At 45.8% G+C, this 17,782-nt stretch overlaps 1 protein-coding gene across 13 annotated transcripts in view; it reads left to right on the top strand.

Annotated features, from left to right (window-relative positions):
• Nucleotides 1–17,782, top strand: part of Sipa1l1 (signal-induced proliferation-associated 1 like 1) — a 279,045-nt gene that overhangs the window by 218,184 nt on the left and 43,079 nt on the right. For all 13 annotated transcript variants that reach the window (XM_039111779.2, NM_001389245.1, XM_063261545.1 and 10 more), the window contains 3 exons: nucleotides 1,205–1,778; nucleotides 2,350–2,624; nucleotides 7,236–7,505. In XM_039111779.2, the coding sequence (XP_038967707.1) occupies nucleotides 1,205–1,778; nucleotides 2,350–2,624; nucleotides 7,236–7,505 (1,119 nt within the window). The remainder of the gene's footprint in view (nucleotides 1–1,204; nucleotides 1,779–2,349; nucleotides 2,625–7,235; nucleotides 7,506–17,782) is intronic.

A 17,782-nucleotide genomic window follows, 5' to 3' on the forward strand; every position in this document is an offset into this window, starting at 1 on the left:
AAACTCACAGTAATCCTCTTGCCTCAGCTCCTGAGTGAGGCAGGGACCTTCAGTTTACTTTGAAAGCACTCTCAAGTTGTATCTTTTCTCTTGAAAATTCACATAAAACATTTTCTAGTGCACAGTTTTATGGCTGACCCCATTTTAAACCACGTGGAAATGGGGACCATCTCTGTTAGTCCTGTCAGGCTAGGCCGAGGTGTCAGGTGTGGTCTTGAAGACTGGCATATGACATAACAGCCTCTTTATTTCTACCTAACTTCTGTTGTTTAAGGACAGTTTTGATAGGTTTTTTTGAGATTAAAATTAGATCAGTACAATGTTTATGGTTATTTATCACGGGCTTTTTTGTTTTGTTTTGTTTTTTTGCTCTGTGTATGGAAAAGCAATGATGGCAACAAGGTTTCTTAGGTCAGTCTGACTTAAATAGGAAAGGAAATGTGTTTCTTGCAGAACCATAGACCAAATGAGAACATTTGGACCAAAGAATAGCTCTGTTAAAAAACATGATTTCCAAATATTGTGGCAAGTCTATAAAAATCATAATTGCTATTGATGTTTTTATTTTAAAGTAATGCTTTTAATCTAGTCTCACAATTCCTCACACATGGGCCAAAAGATAGTATTTGCTTTATTAGAAAGTACTTGTTTCTCAGGCCATGTATCTCCTCACGTTTCCCTGAGGAGCTGTGTATCTCACCCGCAGCCATTCTTCTCAAGTGGGGGACACATCTGTGTTCTGACAGGATCTCTGTTCTGAAAAGTTGTGTGATTATAGCAACCTCTATTGGATATAGTCTGCAGGTATTTAAAACACCCTTTATTCTGTCATGTAGAACATACAGTAAGCCACTCCTACCCCTCATGATGTTGTGGTTCGTCTCCTACCTGCTAAAGAAGTGAAGTTTTGACTTTAAGATTTAGGTAAAAAGAGTCTGCCTGGAAAAAACTTAAGAAAACTAAAAAGTTTACTAACTAAGTAGAAGTGTTTGTTCTTTCTTACACAAAAGGAGTGATTGTCTTACCTTTAGTGTATGCTCGGCCCCTTTCCTTAGTACTGAGGATCAAACCCAGAGTCTCAAATGTCTGCACTGGACCAGTGCTTTGCTACTGAGCTGCAGCCCCAGCCCTTTGTCCCCGTGGTGTAATAGAAGACAGACATACCAACACAGTCTCATCCTTTGTTCTTTGCTTTGTCTCTCAGTGTGGCAGTCACCAGGTCCAGAGATGTGCCTTCTTTTGGACCTCCCATCCCTAAAGGGGTCACCTTCCCCAAGTCAAACGTGTTCAGGGACTTCCTTTTGGCCAAAGTGATTAATGCAGAAAACGCTGCTCATAAATCAGAGAAGTTCAGGGCCATGGCAACAAGGACCCGCCAGGAATACCTGAAAGATCTGGCAGAAAAGAATGTCACCAACACACCTATTGACCCTTCTGGCAAGTTTCCATTTATTTCTCTGGCTTCTAAGAAGAAGGAAAAGTCTAAGCCTTACCCAGGAGCTGAGCTCAGTAGCATGGGGGCCATTGTGTGGGCAGTCCGGGCCAAAGACTACAACAAGGCCATGGAATTCGACTGCCTCCTTGGAATCTCCAATGAGTTCATCGTCCTCATTGAGCAGGAAACAAAGAGCGTGGTTTTCAATTGCTCCTGCAGAGATGTGATAGGGTGGACTTCCAGCGACAGCAGCCTTAAGATCTTCTATGAGCGTGGAGAATGCATTTCTGTGGAGAGCTTCATGAGCAGTGAAGATATCAAAGAAATTGTCAAAAGGCTGCAGGTGAGACTGTCTCCTCTTACCGTTCTGACTCCTAGAGGCTTCAGCGGGCTAAAGCCGGGGTGCAGAGGCTTGTGGGGTATACTTGGCGGCTCTGGCATTTCCTTCGCTGCCGTGTGAAGCAGCACAGTTTGTCTGATACCCCTGTGTTCCATCATTTGTTGAGGAAAAGTGGCAGCACCAGACATGTCTGGGGTCACCTGCACATGGCCCGTTCTCACTGCCCTGATGACTGCTGTTGCTGTAGCTGCTGAGAAAGCTGTTTAATGAACCTCTTAATAACCCACCATGGATTTTTTTTTTAAGGGCCTTTGAATGCAGAATACAGGTTCTCTTTGCTGCCAGCTCGCTGTAGGTCTCTTCCAGATTTTCCTATAACGTCAGGAAAGCCACTGGACCCTTTGGAGGCAGCCAGTGTGTTGCTTGCCTACCAAATAGAGACCAGGGGAGAGGAATAACCAGCCTGCCCTTCAGCCAGCTATAGGATGTTAGGAGTAACTGAAGGCAGTATTTTTTTTAATTCTGAGTCCACTGTTAAATAACTTAACCCAGTACCTCTCATTCCCTCGTCCAGTTTGTTTCAAAAGGTTGTGAATCAGTGGAGATGACGCTGCGAAGAAATGGGCTAGGCCAGCTTGGCTTCCATGTCAACTATGAGGGCATCGTGGCGGATGTAGAACCCTATGGCTATGCATGGCAAGCAGGTTTGAGGCAGGGCAGCCGCCTGGTGGAGATCTGCAAGGTGGCAGTGGCCACCCTGAGCCATGAACAGATGATCGATCTCTTGAGAACGTCAGTCACAGTGAAAGTTGTCATTATCCCTCCCCATGATGACTGCACCCCTCGGAGGTAGGTCTGAGTTTGCTGCTGCTGGGCCACATGGGACCTCTCTTAATATCTCTTAATAGACAGGGTAAGTAAGTTTCAGGATAGCCAGGACTGTTAAACAGAGAAGACCTATCTACACACACACACACACACACACACACACACACACACACACACACACACACGAGGAAAATACATACAACATCTGATTAATTAATGATTACTCATAAGTAAATGTTAAGAATTAGTTGATGAAACCAAAACCATACTTCTTTTTCTCCCTAAAGTGACTAGTCCTGTGTCTGAGCACTCAATGGATTCATGATTGGCAGGTGGTAGAATATAAATCACCACCGAGGGGTATTCGTGCCCCTTCAAGACTTAGTGGACTTCAGTTCAAAATCAGTCTTTATTCAGAATAGCATTTATTTAAGCCATTTAACAGATAGGCAGCCTGGGGTTTGTATGCCTGTGTCAAAATATCCTGGGGTACTTAGTCTGAGCAGGCTAAGGACACTATCTTCTAGATAGCTGAGTGTTCCAAGAAACCAAGAAATATCCACACATTTTGGTTTAGCCAATCTGGGATGGAAGAGTAGCCTAAAATCATCCGATATGTGTCCCTGTCCAGGAAAGCAGGATCTGCTCACCCTGCCAGCCTTTGTAGAGTCTCCAAGTCCATTAACACTTACAGTAAGTCTTCCGCTGATCTGGAGACACGTGCTGGTTCAAAGGGCACTCGGGCTCTTACCTAGAACTTCTCCAAGTGCCCTGCTCTACTCTGCTGTTCCCTGGCTGCTGTCCTTTGAGTTCCCTAAACAGGAGATAGGTTATATAGTTAGGAGAAGTGCCTCAGCTCTTGGAGTCATATACACAGTGGCTCTGCTCTTTTCTCGAGACTCCAGGTTTGTGTGGGGAGCTGGAAGGAAGCAGTTGCTGTGAGACTGGACAGAATGGAATTCCCATTGCCACCAAACTGAGTAATTCTTACTAGGAAGCTAGGCCAGCGATAAAGGGTGGCTTACTAGCCACGCTCATTGAGGCCTGGTTTAACTTCCTTGGAGTGTTAGGAAATACCATTGACTGAATTTTTACTTCAGTATTCTAGGTCCTAGAGAAAGAAATACACTGTTACATGAATTAATGCATTTAATTCTTTTAGCAGTCCTATGAGGTAATATGACTATTATTCGTGTTGTAAGAAACCAGGCAGGGCCAGTGGGATAGCTCAGTGAGTCCAGCCACCCCCACCAAGCCCCATGACTTGAGGTTGACCCCAGGATCCCATGTGGCAGAAGGAGACCCCACAAGTATCTTCTGACCATGTCCTACTGCAAGTAAATGAATAAACACATAGATAAACAAATGAACGAATGAATGAATGATAATCTTACAAAAGAGAAAGTAACTTAAGTTCTCAGGCTCCTCAGACATCAGAATCCAAGTATAAACACTATTCTATAGGGTTGGCACAGACCCTTACCCTGTGCATTAGTGTAAACCATGGGTGTGCTGGTAAATCTGCAGTTCTTGGTTCATGGTATCATTTCTCCCACTGGCCTCTTTGAAGCTACCACCATGAAATCTGGAAAAGTCTGCACTGGGCCAGATGGGACAGCCTGTTCTGACATCAGTGCAGGTGACTTCCATACACCGTGTGAAGGAGCCACATCTGTCTTCCCCTGGAAAACCCACATGCCATTCTCTCCAAGCATGCACTGCTGCCTGCACGTGCAAGGGCTGAGCTGGAAAGCTGGGTAAAGGCTCAGTGCTAAGCCATATCCGTCCCCGCCGGCTACTCTGTGCAGGTGGGACATTGTGCACTGTGCAGAGGCCTTTGGAGGCCTAGAAAGCTGTTCACTTCTGCAGACGCAGTTTCAAAGGGAACAGTTGAAGCATTAACACCTTGCTACAGTTTTCAACAAAATAGGATGAAGCTCCTGTCTCTTCCCTCCACACTTCACACTCCCACTGCTGTTTTCCTAGCAACTAGTTACTCTGTTCTCTGAGTAATTGCTCTCCTCTTTGTCAGTCTTCCTAGGGATCTAGGTAGGGTGGGCCAGGCCTCCACAAAGCTCACTACCCAGCTGGCAGTTGCTGGAACCTTGAGATCATCCTAGGCAGCCACACAGTGACCATATGTCAGGCAGGCCATAGAGTGTGTGTACGCACTTGAATTTGAAAAGGCAGCTTTTAAAATGGAAGTTAGCTTGACAGCAACCCTCCCCCCCAAATAATACATATATTATTATATAAATAATATAAAAAAATCAAGGACTTTTTCCTATTCTTAGAAAACAGGGCAACCCTTCCACAAACTGTAGTTTGCTTAAGAGAAGGGACATAAAGCAAAGCCAAATTTCTGAGTTCCTGACATGTGCCTGGTGGGTCTTCTTTCTTTTTTCACAGTACCTACCCTGTGGCTGCTTCATTTTGTAACAAATGAGTGAGACAAATGGAAGGCGCTGCCTAGAGTAGCCAGACAGCCAAGAGGACAGCACAGTGAAATGGTTCTGAGGGCTGCCAGAGGCCCTTCCTGAGGGTCCTCATCCATCCCTTCTCCATGAGTGCGAAAGCCCTCACGGTTGGCATCTCCAGAGTCTGTGACGAGCAGTGTCTGACCTCCAGGGCTGCAGCTCATCCACTTAGAGATGTGTGGCTGGCGGGTTAGATGAGGCCCTCCGGATGGTGCAGCTTTGTTCTGCAGGTGCTGCTCTGCAGTCAGGGGCCATTCAAGAGCTAAAAACAGTTACATAGAAAGACCAGATTATCGTTAGGACTGTTACTTCGTGTTGGGGATTTGAGAGTCAAATTATCTTTTAAATGGGAATGGGTTGCAAAGTGGTTTTTTTCTTGCTTTGAAAGTTAGAGCATGTCACCTTTGAGCTAGAACGTATCTGTCCAAATCTCATTCTCCAGATGAGTTCCATCCAAAGGAGTTATGTACTTCTTTAGAGACAAAGTCACAGCTAGGGACCAAGCTGTTCTCAAGCATTGGGTTTTAACATTAGGTTTTAGTTTTCCTTTGGTCACATTAAACCCTGAAATGCCTGCTGACCACAGGCCTGGATAGGTTTCCTATAGGTGCTGGCAGTTTCTTTTGTCATAGGCTGCACTTTGTGGATGTGATTCACTGTGGGTGAAGGATTTGTGGAGAGTTAAGAGTGATATTCTCTGGTTATGGACTACAGTAAGCCAAGCCTGCAGGTACGCTGTTCAGTGGGTTAAAGCCTGGCCTGTCTCCTCCGAACCGCAAATCTCTCTGGGTATCTATGCTTGTCCAGAAGGCCAATGTAGTGTAGGATCCTCCCTCCCCCCCATCGAGGACTCACCATGCTATGGCTAAATCAGGACCCATCTGCTTCCTGTAATCTGTCTCACAGTTACCTTCCCTACCACATTTTATTCCCAGGAGGCATGGAGAGTTTTTCATGACTACTTATGTATGGCATTAAAACTACCACCAGCTTCGTCCTTCAGGGGAATGTCCACTCTTGATTCCATCTGTGGTCCTTAGGTTTTACAGAAATAGGTAGGATACAAAGCCTAAGTGGTCCCTTGCTATGAGGACAGTAGGAAATGGCAGTTGGCTGCAGTTTGCATGAGAGTCAAACATAGATACCTCAGTAATTTCTCAGTGCTAAGTATATGTTAAAATGATAGAATTTCAGATATTTTGGGTAAAACAAAGCATCTTAAATCAATTGCACCAATTTTGTTTTACTTTCTAAAATTAAAATTCCAACCTTGGCTCCTCCCTCTTGCCTTGGATTTGGTCTACATTATCTCCAGGGCGACTCTTCACAGCCACTCACCCTCCTTCAAGTCTCCTCCTGCTGCTCAAACCTCGCAGTCCCTGTACTTAATGATGCAATCCCGATACACAGGTTAATACTGTAGTGGGGATAGAAGTAGTCTGCCTGGCTAAGGACAAACGAACACCCCCTCCCCCGGCCTTCTCTCTCTCTCTCACACTGTGTAGAGATAAAGAATGGAATGTGGCTTCCTGAGGACCAAGGTTTCAGGTGGAGTAGAAATGGCAGGACCCGTGTCCCTGGCCCTTGATGTCACTCAGGGAGAGAGAGATTTCTTCCTTTGAAAAGAAATGAAGTCTAGTTTCAGATTCTGCTTGGCCTTCTGTAGGGGACTAAAAATTGTTGTATTTCTGTAGTATGTTTTCTTCCTCCTAGGCTAAATTTGGGTTTCTGATGGGCTTGGGTATCTTTCCTGACTTCATTTCTTGGCTCTTGGGATCCCAGCCCATGTAGAGCCACCCTCCCCTTTAGGTGCCCAGTCGCAGCTATGAGTGGAGCTGTGTGGAGGGAGCTGCTTGTTGTCTGCACTGAGCTGCCTGCTCTGTGCTCCTTCAGCTGCCTTCCCCTCCTTAGCGCTCCATGCTTCCAGCTGACCCAGGTCCTGTGTGTTTCTAGAGACTCCTCATCCCAGTCTCCATGGTTGGGACCAAGTAAAGGAACATACTTGTGATTCCTCTGGGGCTGTGACTAGGTTGTGGAAGGAAACCTGCAAGGCCCAGAGACTGAAAGAGAGACTGTTCATGGGAGTCAGCGTGTCATCACTGGCATGGCAAGGCACAGTAGTCACTGTTTTCCTCCTGGTCCTTCCTCCTCATAGGAGTTGCTCAGAAACCTACCGCATGCCAGTGATGGAGTACAAGATGAATGAAGGCGTTTCCTATGAGTACAAGTTTCCCTTCCGGAGTAACAACAAATGGCAGCGTAATGCCGGCAAGGGTGCCCACTCGCCCCAGGTTCCATCGCAGCTGCAGAGCCCCATGACTTCACGGCTGAATGCTGGGAAGGGAGATGGAAAGATGCCCCCTCCAGAAAGAGCCGCCAACATCCCTCGAAGCATCTCCAGTGATGGGCGCCCACTGGAAAGGAGGTGAGTGCCCTCAAAGGTTGCTCTATCTGAGCCCCAGACTCAGATAGCACCAGCTCTAGGCTTTCCCATGTTTCTCAGAAGTAAAACCGAAATGCCCATGAGTGGCCTCCAAAGCATGGGAGCTTTCCAAGCAGAATATCTACCCCCACCCCCACCCCCACCCTCTGCAGTGGATTTGTATATGCTTTGCTCTTTAATTTTTATGTGATTATCAACAGAAATCCTTACCTCATAGTAGTGGCCAATTGGATTAAAAGATCCATGATCTTAAGGTCATGGTTGACTGTATTATCTTCAACGTCTTACGCAACTTATAAGCTAGAAGTAGTGAGATGTGAGAGTTTGGATAGATACCTGTGTCTCTATCATTTTGTTTGGAAAGGACTTTGAGAGCAGTAACTCACAGTACAGTGGATTTCCTGTGGCTTGGAAGGCAGAAGCAAGCAGTGGGGAAGGGCTAAGGCAGTTAACACTGAGGTCATTAAGCGAAAGGAACGGGATGGAAGTCCTGGAATGTGAGGAGCCAACTCCAGTCAGACTGAAGGTCAGAATAAAATTCTTCTAAAGGGAGGGTTTGCCTTGACAAGGCGTCATGGTGTTTAACCATGGTTCTGTGAGCTCTACCACCTTAAACTGGAGCCTAAGCCTGATAGTAAACTGGATCAAGATCTTTCAGATGTCAATAACAATTGAACCTGGAGTTTGAAGTCATTGCTGAGCTCTAGTCTTCTCTATGGATGCATGGAGATGACTTCTCTCTGAAGTACGTGCTGGAAGCTTCTTTTCTCCTGCCCACTCTCAATTTGTCTTCGCTTCTGCTTGTGTTGCCCCTGTTGATTCTATGGTAGCCTCTGGAGCTAGGGTGTTCTAGAACTGGGGTAGGTAGCAGAGTCCCTGTGACAGAGCTTTCTCCATCAGGACAGGCTGCCACCAACAGTGTCCCCAGTAATTGGTCTACTTCAGGGGCAGTGGAAAGTGGAGGCCTCCCTGTGGAGTATAGAGGAGTATAGCATGGTGTGCTCTGCATGGTAGTCAAGCTGTAACTCCATCACTTAGCCATCTTGGGATACTAGACTACCACAGAGAAACAGTTTGTAAAAGCTCACACATAAAAATGGCCTTCTAAAAACCTTCATTGACTATGAAGATTTATGTACAGAGAGCCTTGGTGTTTACCCAGAGTCACACCATCCCTTCTTGGTCTCCCCTTGCTTTGATTATGTTTGAGAAGGAAAAGCTTCCAAGAGTTCTCTGAATAAATTCTCTGTTCCACGTTTGGGTCTTCCTAAGGTGTGTTAACCACGGCTCATGCTTCAGTTCATGTTTTGGAAGATGAACCTGGAAGTCGTTGTTTAAAGGGCCCCCTTTCTCCTGCCAGCACCATTTCTTCTTCCACAAGCTTTCCCATGTAAAATCATTTGAGACATTCCCTTTCACAGTGTTCCACATGATAGACAGAGTGGGATGAGCTGTGGTGTGTGTTGACTCTAAAATGCAGCAGAAACGAAAGATTAAGTTCAGCAAAATTGCCATCATGAGACAGAGGTGCAGTTTGTAGCTCATTGGTTTCAGTACTGGCTTAGTAACAGTCTCTATTGCTGTGACAAATACTGTGACCAGGAGTAACTTGGGGACAAAAGTGTTTATTTCATCTTATAACTCTCAGGTCACAATTAATCACTAATGGAAGTCAGGGTAGGAACCTGGAGACAGGGGTTGAAACAGAGGCCTCAGAGGAGTGCTACTAGCTAGCTTGATCCTCGTAGTTTGCTCAGCCTGCTCGCTCTTGCTCGCTCTCTCTCTCTCTCTCTCTCTCTCTCTCTCTCTCTCCCCCTCTCTCCCTCTCTCCCTCCCTCCCTCCCTCTCTCCCTCCTTCTCTCTCTCTTTCTTTCTTTCTTTCTTTTCTTTCTTTCTCTTTTGTTTGCTTGTATTTTTCAAAACAGGGTTTCTGTGTGTGCCTCTGGCTGTCCTAGAACTCACTTTGTAGACCAGGCTCTGGCTTCTGGGATTAAAGGCATGTGCCACCACTGCCTGGCGCAGCCTGCTCTTTGATGCCACCATGACCACCTACCTAGGGGCAGCACCATGCTCTGGCATTTTCTCAATTGAGGCCCTATTAACATTTAGCTCTAGCTTATATCAAGTTGACAGAATATTAGCCAGGACAAATGCTTTGGGAATACATGACCTCTTGTTTCTAAGAGGAACATCTGGGATTCTAGAGTGGCTTCCTGCATGTGTCTGAGCCTGCTCCTGTCTTATCCCCCACCTAAGAGAAGGTATGACTCCCTGGGGGAGGGCCAAAGACCCCAGGAAAAACCTTACTTCTTACTTCTTTGGGTTGTGGGGGTATAGGGGACAGGGTGAGGCTGCCTAAGATTTGAATCCTATCCACTGCCCCTTCTAGCTTCAAGTTGTATGGGATGTTCTCTGCAACCCCTGATAGAATCTCAGATTCTAGGTTATTTTTTGAAGTCTTGTCACTCTTTTCTGGATGTTATTAGGATGACCCCTCCAGTTTGAAATTTATGGTAGCCGTCTATTGCAAAACATTGTCAGTTTCTACCCTGTTCCCAGTTTTAACTTTAAGCAAGCCCACACTCTTGCCAGTTACATTTGTAGCTAGGTCGTTTATGAATTTTCAAGATGAACCTTTAAGGTGAGTCGTGTGTGTGTGTGTGTGTGTGTGTGTGTGTGTGTGTGTGTGTGTGTGTGTGTGTGTGTGTGTTCCACACAGATGCCTGTGACTTTGTGTGGTCTACATAGATGCCCTCAATTCTGTGTGTGGTCCACACAGATGACTGAGACTGTGTGTCTGGTCTATGATGACCATGATTCATGATTCTGTGTCTGGTCCACACAGATACCTGTGTTTCAGAGCCTTGAGTTTTTCTTACAGTCATTTGATTCCCTTTCTTCTTTCTTGGAACATTGTGCTGAGCTGTGGAAAAACCAGCTCTCTTGAGACACAAGCCTGCCTGCCTGCCTTGGGTCCATCACGGTTCCTTTTGGGTAAATGTTCATGTACTAGTGACAGAAGCCTGCTCTATACTTCATGGTTTTCAGAACCACAGGCCCACAGGTCATGTTTTAAATTTACAGGAAAGACTATTTTCTTTTAATATTTAAGGACACAGTCTATGTAATAATAATATATATTGGTGTTTGAGATTAATAAGAAATTTTCAACTGCATAGGGTTCTTTGTACATTTGTACCATTTGAAATCTGATCCATTCAGTTTGAATGTGACAATTGTATGCTTCCCAGGTGTGCTTCTGCTTATGTAATTTTACAGTGTTTGTGGAGTGTTGTTGTTGACAAAATTAATAACAATAACTTAGAAATAGGTAACGTGATACAACTGATTTATCTAGAGTTCAAGAGTGAGAATGAAGTAAAAACTTGTGTAGCTACATTGCTGAGTTTAAGCACACTAGGGATGGATCAGTTGTAACTGTCTGGATCTGCGTTACTGTACTCAGAACCTAACCATGTCCAGGGCTTTGGATAGGCAGCAGCACCTTAATATATGCAAGAGTTTTCCACTCTACTGAACAAGTAAGATGGTGACAAGCCTTCACTGGGCTGTGAGTGCACTGTCACCCTCTCCCTATGTCACAGTTTCTTGAGCTGGCCCAAGGATCTTTGTGTCACAGAGCATGGGGCTTTGCTGGGGCCAGACCACTGAGCCACTCAGCCCTCACTGAATGCCAGCATTTGCCACTCCCCCTTCAAAACACTCCTTGTCACTAAGGTTTTGATGAGTTGTGCCCCTGCCCCCAAAAGGTCCATCTTCGAGGGGTTGGTCAGGTGGTGCTGCTGGGCAGCACCATGAACAGTTTGTATGTGGGACCCAGTGAGAAGTCTGGGGGCCACTGGGGAACAACCTCAAAGAAGACCGTGTACCCTCTCTGTTTCTACTCTTTGTTTGTGGCTTAGAATGTGAGCATGCTCTCCAGTGTACACCCTGCCGCCCTCTACCACACTCACGAGAGACTTAAATAAAGAATGCTGCAGTTCTAGGATTTTGAAGCCCAGAGTGTGAACTCAGTTTTTCCTTGTAAGCGACATGCTTGTTGTATTTTTCTGTAGTGATCAAAGCTAATGAATGCACTCAGCTTCCCAAACCTGAAGTTTTGTTACTTCTAATCACTCTTTCTGCTTATGTCTGCCCTCATCCCTGACCCACTCCAAGATAATCTCCGTCTTCTCTTGAGTACAGGGGGGAGTTGGGGAAGTGAGTTCATGTTTTGGGGAAAGGGCCACAGCTTACCTGTGGCAGTCAGAGGTCAGTTTTTTAGAATCAGTTTTCTCCTTCCACCTGAGAATTAAAGTCACAGGACATAGGAGAATTAAAGTCACAAGACCAGAAACACCTTTACCCATGAGCCATACCCCTCACCCTCCTACCCTGTTTTGAGTGTGGTGGTGGGGGTCTCTCACTGAGCCTGGATATGGCTGACTCAGCTGTAGATTGTCTGGCCAGCAGGCGATAGGGAGCTTCTGTCCCTGCTCCCCACAGGGAGGGCAGCAAGCACCCCTTGCTACACTTAGCTTTATGTGGCGCTGGGGTGATGCTCATGTTTGTGCAGCAGCAGACATTACTGACCGAGTTGCTGTCTCCCCATCCCTGAGTCAGCTTTTGTTTTAAGCTTCTTCCTTCTTGGCTTGAGAGTTCATACTTCATGCTACTTTTTAAAAGTCTAAATTATTTTCAGAAGCCTCCAATTCTGAGGAGCAGCCTCCTGCTAGCAGAGTCATGTGATAAAAATGGAGATGCACCCGGAACCAAGCCTTTCCTGACACTCATGGTTCTGCACAGTCCTTGGCTCAAGTCCTACTCCCCAGAAAGTCAGCTGAGCCTCACCACTCCCAACCCCCATTGTCCCTAAAGAGTCACATTCTCCTCAGTGAACACTCAAGCCTAGCCTGGTCCCTTTCCACCCTTCATAGCTCAGCTCCTATCTGTCTTCTGAAAGTCATTTTCAATTTCTCCAAAACTTTCTTTTCCTGTCTCTGCCTTAATTTCCCCCTCTGGGAATGCTAAGATCATCAGATTTGCTCACAGAATTTGTTCTGTTTTATCCTAATCCTATTTGTCTGGGGTTCTGATTTAGCTGCCTTGTTCATCATTGAATTCTAAGAACCAGCAAACACTGGAACATCCACAGGGTTCCTGTGAGTAATAGAACTTGCACTGATTTGGAACAGAGTAAAGGGTCTTTTTACAAAAACTAACGGTAACTGCCTTGGCTGTGCTGAGTGTTAACACGGGGTCTGAACAGAACTAACAGCACCGCCTTCACTTACGCTGGCTGTTTAGCAGACTTTTATTTTAACAAATAAAATTTGTCTGCATTAGCCCCACACGAACTACAAGTTCTTGACTGAATCTCTTATGACTGAACCTGAGATCGGTGTTAGGTTTGTCTTCAAGGTAAAGTAGAAGAGCCGAGGCTGGGATGAGAGAGACACAGAGGCACTGGGCCCAAGCCCTTCCTTCATGCTGCTGGGGGGGGGGGGGGGGGGTTTGCAGTGGCATGCTCTCTGGCATCTGCTGTGGGACTAGAGTTCGTAAGATTTGCATCTCCACATTGTTAACTGATAACACCAAGGGGGGGCTGCTATTCAGGCATTCAGAAAATGGCCCAGCAGAAAGAGCTGGGCAGGCCTCCCAACCCACTCTCATGTGCTCACTCCAGGATCGCCCAGGGAGTGACAGGCAAATGCTTCAGTGTGGTGTCAGGCTGAGGCTCTGAACTGCCCAGAAGCCCTTCCTCCAGCCTGGGTTTTATACCTGTCCTTGGAAAACCTTACCACAGAAGCCTCCTCCCTGCACAGCCACCTGTGTTATCAGATACTTTCCCTGGAAACTAGGGCACCAGGGTTGCAGGCTCTACCCCTCGGTAAGCATGTGTTGGGGATAGTTTGTTTTCAGGGACATTGTATAGTCTCGAGTAACAATGTCCTGGTTAATTCAGGCTGTCTACTATTCTGAAAACAACCCTGATGGCCAGTGCACAGCAGAAGTCACAGGGATGCCGCAGAATCCATGTGCAGCTTAAACAGGCCTGAGAGCTGAGCTCATCAGTTGGAGTTGGGGAAGAGTGGCATGTGCTTTCAGAGCCCAGTCTGACATGCCATGTGGAGGTCAGCCTCTCCCCCTCACACATGTACATGACCTTTCAGACTTTCCTCACTAACCTGACTTTCTAAAGTTCCATGTCGAGTACGTTTCCTTCATCTTGCTTCCCTCCAACTGTCACATCTTACTTGGGTACTACTTAAGATGACTGTTGAGTTCATCTGCACCAACTTTAAGCTTCTTACTTAACCCTCCCATGAGCCCAGTTGGTTGTATTTAATCCCTCTATGGGGAAGGGCACACGATGACTGGGAGATGAGTTTTGCAAAGTCACGGCCAGTTAGTGGTGAAGCTGAGATTAGCATTAACCCATCTAACTTCTCAGCCAGCATGTTGCACGAGTACACAGCCACTCAGTTAAAAATAGTGAAATGAATTCCCGTTCATGAACTGGATGGGCTGCAGTCACATTCACCAAGGTCAAGGTCAGCTGCAGGTTCCTGTGCACTACACAAGCCTCACACTTACACCAAGCATGGGTTCTGCTGTTACCTCTGGAATACTGTCTTTGGACATCTGTAATACTGTTTGAACAGGGAAACTTACGTTTTCTTTATATGCTGGGTCCCACAGGTTAAGTGGCTGGTCCTGCTGACAGTTACTGTACTTTTTCTTTCCCCTCCTCTAGAATCAGCCTTAGATATAAAATTGATTCTTGTCAAGAGGCACCCATGGTGTGTGCCAGCCTATGAATGCTCCCAGCTGTGTCTGAGCAGTTGGCCTTGTTTGAAAGAAGCCTTGTAGGAGGCTCATGAAGGGAAGATTTCCAGCCTCTGGCTGAACAGCTGATGCGCTGAAATTGGGACCAGTCATAGCTCTTCCCAGAGTACACAGTAGGAAATCATTAAAGACGGGGCTTTTGGCTGCTTGGATGTGAGCACAACCTGTGCAGAAGCTACTGGGTAGAGCAGTCATTCTATAAACTTAAATGGCTTCAGAGAAAGTTCTTCACATCATTCTGGAAGAGTCCTGGTCGGTATAAATACTGATAAGGACAGATAACTTGGTCCTGTTCCCTGAGTGGATCCAGTTGTAATTGCTAAGTTGTGGCAAAATGCTGTGCTTAATTATGGGCTGGAGTATCTAATTTGTCAGTCACCCTGCTATTTGAAAGCCTCTCGATCGTTTTTCTCATTGGTTCGTGCTTGCACTTGGGTGACAGAGGGCCTTGTTCCTGTGGGTATGTCTAAGCAGTCCTGTCACTTTGGAACTAAAAGAAGGAAATAGAAGTATAATTAATCCTAAATACTCAGGAAATTATCTTGCCACTAACTACTTGGGCATTGAGAAATCCTTTCTGATGGATTGGTAGGTTGTAATCAGTGATTGTCTGGAACAGTGGGTTTTAAGACTCATTTCAGTACACACTGACTATGGGTCTGTGGGTTGATCCATGGAAATCGCAAGGCATCGATTATGTTATTACATATCTAGGTTTAGGTTTGGTAATTTCCTTTAGTATAATTTAATCCTTTGAAAATTTCATACACTATATTTTGATCACAGTCTTCCCTCTCCTACCCACAACTCCTCCCAGATTCCCTCCCTTAAACTTAATGCCTTTTTTTTCCCTTAAGAATCTATCAAGTCCAATTGATGGTGCCCATACATCTGAATATGAGACATTCCACTGGAGTGTAGTGCACCTACCAGGGACCACACTCTTAGGGAAAACTGATTCTCCCTCTCTCAGAAGCCATCAACTATTTGTATTTCTCCAATGTCTTAGTTACTTTCCCCTTGCTATGAAGAGATACTATGTCCAAGGCATCTTACAAAAGAAAGCATTTGATTAGAGGCTTGCTTATAGTTTCTTCAAGGCGGAGAACATGGCAGCAAGGTAGGCAGGAATGGCACTGGAGCAGAAGCCAAGAGCTTTTCTGATCTACAAGCAGGAGGCAGGGAAGGAGGGAGGGAGAGAGAGGGAGGGAGAGAGAGAGAGAGAGAGAGAGAGAGAGAGAGAGAGAGAGAGAGAGAGAGAGAGAGAGAGATGAGCTTTTGAAACCTCAAAGCCCACTTATGATAACTCTTCCAAAAAGGCCACACCTGCTAATCCTTACCAAGCAGTTCTACCAACTGAGGACCAAGCTTTAAAGATGAGCCTCATTCAAGCCAGCACACTCAAGGGTAGGAACATATGAATTTCTTCTCCCTCCATGCTGGAATGATTCCTGGCTTGATCTTGTGCAGGTCTTGTACAGGCAAACACAGGTGCTATGAGTTCATGAACACAGCTGTCCTGTTAAATCAAAAAGACAATGTTTTCCTCTGTTACTCCCTGACCTCTGGCTTTTATACTCTTTCTGCTCCCTCTTCTGCAGTGGTTCCTGAGCTTTGAGGAGGTAGTTTGATGTCCTGCTTGTGACTAAACACATCGTAGTCATTTTGTGGAGTTCGCTCTGACCAGTTAAGAGTTTCTGTGTTAACCACTGCTCTCAGCACAGAGGAACTTCTCTGATGAGTTCTGACCACTGCACTGATCTTAGGGTGAACAGATAGAAATTAGAGGGTAGTTTGATACGGTGTCCATTTAACAAAATAATAGTAAGTTCAACCATGGGTTCTCAGTTAAATTATACTATCAGGCACACGTCCTCCTGCGGAACAGGCCTTCAGTCCAGTCAGGAAGTCGTTAGTTACCCCGTAACATTTGTGCCATCATTACACTCAGGAGCAGGTCTTGCAACACGGGTTAGTATTGCAGTTCACAGACTTAGCTGATAAGACGATTGAACGGTTTCCCTGCAGCAGCAGTGAGAGACCCTATCTCAAAAAATTAAGTAGTGGGAACATACTTGAGGAACAGCGCCAAGTGTTATGTTCCAGCCTTTGTGGACACACACACACACCGATTATTGTTTATTTTCTATGGGATTAATGGGTTTTATAGCAATTGAAAGGTATTTAATCTTCATTCTCTAAACATGTGTGCCATTAATACTCAATGTTTTGGTCCAGCAAAACAGGAACAGCTGGATTATTTTAGAAGAAAAGGGAAGTTACTGTGCACAGTAGTCTTTAAAACAGATTTGGCTGTGAGGGCTCAGCACAAGTCAGGGAGGTCAGTATGAGGAAAGCCAGTGAGAAGAGACTGCTATCCTCTCCAGGGCACCACTTCTAAGTGACACGATGCCCCGCAATAGCCCGAGCTCTGCAGAACTAACTGGGCTGCCAGCACCTAGACAGTCACACCTCCTGCATCGAGCAGGCCTCTTAGTCAATGGCATGGCGGATGGCATCGGAGTCACAGTATTGGAAACGGCAGAGCCATATGTCACAAGGATAAAGCTGGTTCTAAATTTTCTTTGCCCAGCACTCATGTATTTGGAGATGTAAACACACTGGGGTGGCTTTCCTCCAGTCGCCCTGTGTGGGTCCTTGCATGCGGACAGTCAGAGACAAAGCCACTATTGAGTCACATAAATGCAAAGCAGAGGTGGGATGAATGCCAGCCTTCTGGAAAGGCTGTTCTTCATTTTGAGCTCACTCCAATAATCAGTAGAAGTTTTCTGATACATTTGCCAAGGGGACAGAGCTGATGTTGAGAATGAGCATGAGGTGTTTTAGTTTGATGTATGTTTTGCAGAACAGGCTACAGGACGAAAGTTCTAAAGATAAAAGTTATGTCTTAACTTTGCCCGGGGAGCCATGTGGCTAAGCACTTTGCCATGCCCAGCGGCATAACTCAGCTGCCCAGATGTCCTGTTGGCCCCACTGGGGCTGGCTCATATTCTATGTCCATCCTGACTTTCCCTTTTGTCTATAGCATTTCTTCCTTTTTGCAGTGACAGGATCAAAGCTGTACAAAATGCAATCACATCTGAACTCTGTCAGTGTTATTTGCTCATGGAAGACAGACTCTGGGTCAGAAAGGCAAGTGGCATCACGTGGCCTTGAGTCTGTTGTTCCCTAATTCTTACTCAGTTTACTTTGTTGTTTGTAGCTTGTGATTTCCACTGCTCCTGCAGTCCTGGTTATATCTAAGTGGATAGTGGGAAATCACAGAGAAGCCTGAGAAGAGAGTACAGGGACACCCAACTTTGGTGCCCAGATATTTGTGATTCCTCTCCTCTTCAAACACGGTAGTACTAGGGGCTGGAGAGATGACTCAGTGGTTAGGAGCACTGGAT

The sequence above is a fragment of the Rattus norvegicus genome, chromosome 6, assembly GCF_036323735.1.
Source record: "Rattus norvegicus strain BN/NHsdMcwi chromosome 6, GRCr8, whole genome shotgun sequence".
Taxonomy (NCBI): domain Eukaryota; kingdom Metazoa; phylum Chordata; class Mammalia; order Rodentia; family Muridae; genus Rattus; species Rattus norvegicus.